Source organism: Temnothorax nylanderi, unplaced genomic scaffold (genome assembly GCF_030848795.1).
Source record: "Temnothorax nylanderi isolate EJ_2023f unplaced genomic scaffold, tnyl_v1.0 TNYL_tig0031_pilon, whole genome shotgun sequence".
In the NCBI taxonomy this organism is placed as follows: domain Eukaryota; kingdom Metazoa; phylum Arthropoda; class Insecta; order Hymenoptera; family Formicidae; genus Temnothorax; species Temnothorax nylanderi.
In genome coordinates, this window is record NW_027249093.1 from 384,444 (window position 1) to 392,313 (window position 7,870).

General features: G+C 36.9%; 2 protein-coding genes across 3 annotated transcripts; one reads left to right on the forward strand and one right to left on the reverse strand.

The window, feature by feature from the left end:
• The first annotated feature begins 75 nt into the window (after nucleotides 1-75).
• Nucleotides 76-4,920, forward strand: LOC139770594 (lysocardiolipin acyltransferase 1). Its single transcript, XM_071702644.1, has 5 exons — nucleotides 76-261; nucleotides 920-1,108; nucleotides 1,453-1,660; nucleotides 1,765-2,334; nucleotides 2,400-4,920. The coding sequence occupies exons 2-5, from the start codon at nucleotides 941-943 to the stop codon at nucleotides 2,549-2,551; spliced, it is 1,098 nt and encodes a 365-aa protein (XP_071558745.1). The 5' UTR covers nucleotides 76-261; nucleotides 920-940; the 3' UTR covers nucleotides 2,552-4,920.
• On the reverse strand, nucleotides 4,916-7,832 carry Nnp-1 (Ribosomal RNA processing protein 1 homolog Nnp-1). Of its 2 annotated transcripts, XR_011717786.1 has the most exons (8): nucleotides 7,408-7,832; nucleotides 7,095-7,318; nucleotides 6,830-7,000; nucleotides 6,561-6,743; nucleotides 6,211-6,470; nucleotides 5,671-6,125; nucleotides 5,471-5,555; nucleotides 5,252-5,388 (listed from the first exon to the last, which is right to left on the reverse strand). XR_011717786.1 is itself a non-coding variant. In XM_071702631.1 (7 exons), exons 1-7 carry the CDS (start codon nucleotides 7,652-7,654, stop codon nucleotides 5,161-5,163), a joined length of 1,968 nt encoding a protein of 655 aa, XP_071558732.1. In that variant the 5' UTR covers nucleotides 7,655-7,832; the 3' UTR covers nucleotides 4,916-5,160. The 2 variants fall into 2 exon arrangements, 1 of the variants encoding a protein (XP_071558732.1); XM_071702631.1 differs by having other exon boundaries at nucleotides 4,916-5,388; nucleotides 5,471-6,125.
• Nucleotides 7,833-7,870: the final 38 nt, after the last annotated feature.

Genomic DNA, 7,870 nt, shown 5'->3' on the forward strand with positions numbered 1-7,870 from the left:
TTAATTATCAGTTACAGGACTCTTCAATCTCTCCATTGAGATCGTACAGCCCCTACGCTCAACAGATCAATAATGGTCCGGCACAGCATCCTCCAGCTCGGTGGCAAAGGCTGGATAGAGAGCGAGGGTGAAAGGGGTAGCTGAGAGAAACCCCTCTAATAGAACCCGGAGGAAGCCAGTGAAGACACAGCGTTTCATGAGGAAACAGTCAAGATCCGATGTCCGTGAAGGGTGCTTCAATTGCACGGTGCACATGTGAAAGTGAGTTTCACAGAGACATCGTTTTCGTCTATAATTTCTATTTTTTAGCGCAAAAATGTAAAATTAAATCTATCTTTTTACGTCCTGTATATCGGATGCTAAGTATTATTTTCGGAGTTTTTGCAAAATTATTATTATAACAATCGGCCTCGGGAGGAGAACGTTTTGACTAATCGCCGATTTTGATCCCCTTGCACGTGATGAATCTACGTTGAAAATAAATTGATCCGCGTCCGAGGGCGTCCTTGAGTTTCGTTCAATGCTTTGTAAATAATAATTTTTTTTTTATCGCGTTAATGTGTTTTACGTCCCACGTTATATTGGGTGGGTTCGGGAAGACGCTATTAGCGCTATTTGCTTATTCTATCCTTGTTTTACACCTGATGAGCGATAAAGATAGAATGATGCAATAGCGCTAATTAACGCGCTTCCCGAACGCAGCCATTATCTTTACAAAACATATGTGTTCCAACATTGTTAAGAAAAAGTCGGATGTATAAATTTATAAAGCTTTAAAAATAAATGTGAAAATATTTCAAAATCGATGAGTAATCAACCGTGTCCTCTCCTCTTGCGAGCACAAACGCAAATTGCCACTTAAATTCACGATTATTAATTATTTTTGCGCTCATACTGGTATATTCTGTATCATTTTCAGGATATCCATCCCCAGACTGTAATGCGCGGATTTTTACGTGGTACATTGTACTGTGCTCTGTGGTATGGTAGTATAGTAGCAGGCTTTTTATTTATCGCCTGCCCGCTCTTGCCATTGCTGTTGTTCAGTCCACCGAGATTTCGAAAATGCGGAGAGCTCTTATTCTCGTGCTGGGAACTTTATCCTACTGTAAGTACTGCAAATCTGGATAATTATACAGATTGTTCGCGGTTTAATTAACGACAAATAAAAGCCCTAGAAACACACCGAATTACTTTAAAATTACACTTCATGAAAATTTACTTTTTATGTATTTAAAGGTCTCTTGAATGTTTTAAAGATACGTGCGTCTTTCCTCTCTTATATTACACTTTACATTATTATTTCTATCTACTTTTTAATACAGTAGATAACAATTTTTTTTTTAAGAATTTTAACATCTCCGATGTTAGAAAACTTCCAAGGAAAGATTTTCTAGAAAGTTTGTGTTTTGTCATTATATTGTAAATGTAATAGGATTATAAATGTTTCAGGCTCTATTGAGGGCGTTCGGTGTAAAGATCTATGTGTCTGGCGATCATATATCTCCTAATGAATCGGCCGTGCTTGTGATGAACCACAGAACGAGAGTGGACTGGAACTTCCTATGGGCGGCGATGTACCAAGCATGCCTGCCCAGTGTCGGGTGTCATAAGTTGAAGTTTATTTTGAAGGATCCTATACGGCACATTCCTGGCCCAGGTAACGTACCAAACGCGATATACGAATTATTTACGTTGATTATTTACGAAGGTGTATTACGTATATGTGCTCCCACACGTCTGTAACACGTGCGTCTATAACAGGATGGATAATGCAAATGAATGGTTTCCTTTACATAACGCGACGTTGGGAAGAGGATCGGGGCCGATTGTCGCGTACGCTCGATTACCTGATCGCGTTAGATAGCCGCACGCAGCTACTGATATTCCCTGAAGGCACTGATTTAACGGAGACCAGTAGGGAAAGGTCGGATAAGTACGCCTTGCAGCATAATCTGCCTCGTTATACCTACACCCTCCATCCGAAAACGACCGGCTTCGCCTACTTGGTCCAGCATCTGCAGCGCGCGAATTACCTCGACGCCGTGTACGATCTGACGATAGCGTATCCGGACTACATACCGCAGTCCGAGGTCGATCTGATCAGAGGTAAGTTCCCGAGGGAGGTGCACTTCCACATAAGACGGATATCGTCCGCGGATATACCGGCGCACGATGACTCGACCCTGAGGAGGTGGCTGGAGGACAGGTGGTCCGACAAGGAGGCGATCCTGAAGGGATTCTACGAGCGGAAGGCGTTCTCCAGCCAGATCTGGCCGATGACGAAGACGCTGCCGTTACGAGCCGCATTCGGGTTCTGGAGCATATTGACGGGTGAATAAAAACCCTTTCCCCGTCATCCGCGGGAAACGATAACGAAAGATAAATTTTATTTTTAGGGATGACGGTGCTTCTACTCATCGTTTCTCCGATCTTCCAGCTGTGGACCCTGATTCACGCATTGTTTTTCATCGGCCTGTCGATTCTCAACACGTGCTTCAATCAGATTGAGATCGGGTGGTATTGGCGCTGGAAAAACTATTCCTTCTGAGCTATAAATGTTAGTTAATCGAGAATATATTTTTGTTTTGAACGTCACTAGGGAATCGCGTAGCTCTTTGTCTCTGTGATAATACTGTATATAAGATGGTATAATGCTAGGAGAAGAGCAGATGTAATTTCAAGACTCTTGTGCAATATCGCAATTTAAATGTAATCGTGTCCAGCGATGGATATCCTTCTCTTGAAAGTTTCCAAACTGTTCGATCATATAAAGATATTGCTTCTACATATTATTCCGTGCTATTTGAAATCGGAAACTCTTGAAAGTCTTGAAAAATTGAAAGTCTTAAGAACTCTTTAAATGTCTGAGACACTTGTTCTTAGAAATGTATAAAATTTAAAAGAAACAATTATCTATATTATAGATGTCTAAAATTGCTTTTCTTAAATATAAATCAGAAAGTAGATTGAAACAGTAACGATGTTACATGAAAGAGAAGATATATTTTCAGAATACCTACTCGAGACTTTTCAGATTTTTGATACATTCGAGATTTTCGAAATGTTCAAGACTTTCAGACATCTTTTGGCTTCGAATGATATTCGAAATGACTCGACAGTTTCGTATCTAACGGGATTTAATGTATTTGGAGTCCTTTTACGTTTATAATGTCTCATTGTCGCAGCGTTTTAAAAACATGGTAGCGTATAAGAGATAAGAGTATATAGTTCTCTGATAATCGAAGCCCATTGTTCCGTGCTAAATTATAGAGAACACCGGTATGCAAGCGACACTTCTGTTATCGATTTTGATTTACAGAAATCAAAGTTGTAATTGAATCACTGTTGAATTTATATATCTCGGCACTCAATTTTTCCAGCAAATGTAATCAGCCGTATTTATCAGCCTCTCTTTTTAAGTGAGGATCGCATTTCTAATCACACAAGCACACACACGTACAAAACATTGGTGATTTGTGTTGACATTAATGTTAAAGTGAAAATGCATTTTTAACAGGGATATATTTCATGGAAATGTCTATATTTGTAAAACATATATAAATTTTTCAGAGACTTACTGACGAAATAATAACGCTTTGAAAGAAATACTAATTTTTACTCCAATAAATTTTTAATAAAAATTGATACAAATAAATTGAATATTAAGATACACACACACAAACAACATATACACAAGATGGTCCATTTATCTTTACTACTTAAAATATCTCCGTTACTTTTAAGAGTAGAATAAAACGTTTAAGAAATTATTCGAAAAGATATATTATGATTAGTAGGACATCTTCAATATGTAATTTTCCATATTTCGATGTCATTTTTACATAAGATTTCTTTTGTTTTTTTTAATATTGTAACCAATGATTCCTAATGAATTCGGAGATCTAAATTGATATGACTTTCAAATGGATGCGGAAAATTTGTGTTTAATTAATTTCACTACCTTCTTCAGACATAAAAAAAAATATTTTACTAAAGGTCTAATTATTGTGGAATATCTCACGTTACATCAAGTATTGTAATCTATGATTAAATGTGTTTAAAGGAGTACTTACGCATGTAACTCGTATAGTTGATAGTATGTTAGAAAATATTTATTTTTTTCGAGTAGTCTCGATAAAATGTAGATTAATTACCGAAAAATTTCGAGCATAACTAAAAGTGAATTCACGTGCCAAAGTGATATAAGCAGTCAAAATAGTTTTATAAGAGTTCATTCACGCAGTGAGTGTAGCTGTAGAAAATTCATATACGTATGTGTAATTAAAAAAAAAATTATTAAAGGGATACTTTCTTCATAATTGTAATGTACCTGGAATGTCGTATATTCGATATAAAAGAAAAATTAATCATTTGTCTTTTATATAGCTCTAACAAACAATATAATTAAAATTATAAATTGATTGTAATAATCTCTCTGTCTTACAAATGATGTCCAGTAAATGTCTTATAAATTGGTAAATTAAGCGAGTTCTTAGTGAAATGTGTTAAAATTTTTCTGTGCAAATAGATGTTAATTAGATTATCGTATAATGATGTGAAGTGCGTATAATGTCTAAAGTTGTTACGTGTATTACTAATATCGTAACACAAATACTTTATGTAACAGCATATTCTGCGTCGTATACAGTGTTTAAGACTGTAATGTTATATGTGGTGTATTAAGTTGTATATGTATTCGAGCGGTATAAATCTGTATATCCTACTTTGATCGTTGTGCAATAAACAAAATGCAGAAATAGAACGCTTCAAACTGAAAATAAATGAATACCCGCGAATAAAAAATCTATGTTCTATTGCAAAACGATCGTATTTAGAATGTACATATTTATGCTACTGTTTGTGCCATTTGATTAAAAAATAATGGATTTAAAATAAATGTATAGAGATAATCTTAAATTAACTGCGATTTTATTAATTGCAAACATATGTATAAATTTCTTGATATTTCAGTAAAATGTTCTCAGTAGGAGAGCCAAGTTTTTCGCATCTTGCACTGCTAACAAAATTCGATTAACTCGCTCAAAATTCTAAAGCAAAGAATTTTACATCCAGTTCTTATTAATTACTTGAAAATTGAACTTAATTTTCTAATCAAACAGTTTCACGGGAAGGCTCAATCCCGTGACGTCTCTTGCATCATTTTTTGTAAAATGGATTAAGTGGACTTGGTATAGGACTCATTTTCAGCACGCTGGCCAACGGTTTTTTATTTGCGTCAAACGGAATACCTGGACTTTTACGAACTTGTTGAAGATACTCGGATGTATGTTGCGCTGTATTCCGAGAGAGCCCGAATATTACCTTTTTCTTTTCCATCGAAAAATTATTTAAATTGGTTTGCTTCTTTATCTGACATGGTAGTTCCTGTAACAAGACAATGAATGATCGTATAATTTATAACGTATTACGATAACAGTATTAATTATAACATTAAATTTGTATTTACATTTTTTAATGGCACGTCTCGGTGCTTGCTTTTCGATATTTTTTTCTTGGCTACAGGATTAATTACTGTGACTTGATATTTTTTGCTGGAAATTGGCGAAATAGAAGTATATTGATCTATATTGTCAGATGTTTGTACGTCACAAGTTACCGCTTTTTTCATTTCACGTTTTATATTTTTATCTGTCATAGATTTGTTACCTTTTTTATTTAATTTAATTTTTGTAGTTTTAATCTTTTTGGAAGTTTCTTTTCGCAGCTTCTTCTTGCTCTCAATAATTTCAGATCTAGGGCTAGGTATATCACACGTTGAATTACTTCTTTTCCGTTTTTTTAATGGTACTGTATTTGCATCTGTATCTTTCAAATCGGTCTTTGTGGCTGCAGTCGTATCGGTTAGTTTGCTTTCCGAGTCAATAGCATTAGACTCTAGATCTGAAGCATCTCCATTCTTTGGATTAATAGAAATTTGATCACAAACCGCTGTTCCATTTTCTCTTTTTCGTTTTTTATTCTTCTTGCCGAAAAGCAAACTTTTCTCAAACCGAATGAGACGCAACGCGGCCTTTTTCGAATCCGTCACTTTTCTCGGATGTTTTGGTTTCCTGACTCTCTTTATCCCGAGCGGCATCCTTCCCTGCGACAATTCTGTATATCTGAAAATATAAATTTTATTTTTCAAGACGAAAGTATAATAGATCAAGTGTAACTTGTAATCCGATAGATTAATAAAATGCATACTCGTCAAAAAGTCTCAAGAGCTGTCTGCGCGACTTTGCCGTTGACGACGGATGAAATTTATACGTCGAGAGCAACTCGGCAATCTTCGCGGCATTAAAAGGTATCTGCGGTAGTTCGACATCCACTCTACCCGCTCTTGGATCTAAAGGCTTCTTGATTTCAGTCTCGGAAGACTGTTTGCCTTCATTGTCAGAATTTTCCTCTGTGTCAGATATCTCGATCTTCTGCATGTCGTCTATACGTGCGCAGGGAAAGCCAGCCTGTTTAAAACACATATAAGTTTATAAATTAACAAATATACGTTATGTTGCATACTAAAATATGGTTTTGCGTTTTAGATATATACTTACGTCTTTCCAAGCTTCGAATTTCTCCATGTAGTCTAAACCAATATCCGATTGGAATATCAAGCGTCTAAAAATGTGTTTCATGATATGTCCCATCTGTCTTTCGTCACTTGTGGTTATTAGATACTCAGCAAACGGTTTAATAAGTTCGTGGACTACATCCTCCGGTATATTTCCATTGCTAACCTACGTGGCAATAATATAAATGACAACTTCTTATTAAAAGTTAGACGAAGTGATTTAGCTCTGAATGTTTTGCCATTCTTTTTTACTTTGGCAAGTTCCTCCAGATATATCTCCGTCACGTGCAGATTGAATCCTAGACCAGTTTTCGCATGTAAAAAGAGTTGCGTGAACATCCGTGAAATCTCTGTAACCCATTCCATGTCCCACGATTGGTTCTTACAGACTATAAACGTCTGACGAAGGATCCTCCTGACCAACTGCAAGAAAACCGAAGTAAGATTATATCGCTTTTGAGTGTTCAAGTATTCCCTGCATGTACGTTACAAGATGTATCTGAAATGACGAGAGTACCATGGAGAACTTGTCCAGTCTATACTGATCTATGCCGAACCATTCGGTGGCGAGTGTCCGTAGAGCGCAACTAGTATAAAGTACAATGGTGTCCCTTGAATTCAAGCAGTGTACAAGTTTGCTGAGCGACTCCGCCAGCTCTTCCTGGATCACCATCTTGTCCGACATCCACATGCAGTAAAACAGGCCTTTCCACAAGCTCATGAAGTCCACTTTCGTGAACACTGTGAATAGGTACTAAGTGTTTATGTTCAGATACATTCACGTTTAATTACGTGTTAATTATTTACGTAAGCGTCGCAAGTTGACTTACCGAACGAACTCTGCGATCGTACCGTTAACCATTTATTCAGCCTCTTCAGCACCTTGTCCCGAACCTTTTTGTCATTGTTAGCCAACAATCGCGCGATCTTAATTTCCTGCGCGACGACCAGAGCTTTTTTGTTTTTGTCCTGGGTATCCTTGGCTCGCGTCTCGCTACCGATATTCGGTGTCTTCGTTTCATCTTTTCGCGGTGATGCATGGCCACCACGCCGTCCGCGTTTTTTCCTCACTGCCATTCTTTATACCAATTTTCACACAAATTCTTTTAATCAGTCAGATAATACGATATACGCAGCGATATACATGTCTCAATAGCGCAGTGAGAGTTCTTTTTTAAGTGAGAAAATGAAATGTGCAGACGCACTGTACGTACACGTGCGACAAGCTCAACAGGATAGAATTAACATAACCTAGCGATACAACACGAGGAGTACGAGGACCACGCGGTTTTG

Coding starts and splice junctions, on each gene's coding strand:
- LOC139770594 (XM_071702644.1), top strand. CDS start 941: ATGCGCGGATTTTTACGTGGTACATTGTACTGTGCTCTGTGGTATGGT. Junction 1,109..1,452: donor GCTGGGAACTTTATCCTACT/GTAAGTACTGCA, acceptor TAAATGTTTCAG/GCTCTATTGAGGGCGTTCGG. Junction 2,335..2,399: donor GTTCTGGAGCATATTGACGG/GTGAATAAAAAC, acceptor TTTTATTTTTAG/GGATGACGGTGCTTCTACTC.
- Nnp-1 (XM_071702631.1), bottom strand. CDS start 7,654: ATGGCAGTGAGGAAAAAACGCGGACGGCGTGGTGGCCATGCATCACCG. Junction 6,471..6,560: donor AATTCGAAGCTTGGAAAGAC/GTAAGTATATAT, acceptor TGTTTTAAACAG/GCTGGCTTTCCCTGCGCACG. Junction 6,126..6,210: donor CTCTTGAGACTTTTTGACGA/GTATGCATTTTA, acceptor TTATATTTTCAG/ATATACAGAATTGTCGCAGG.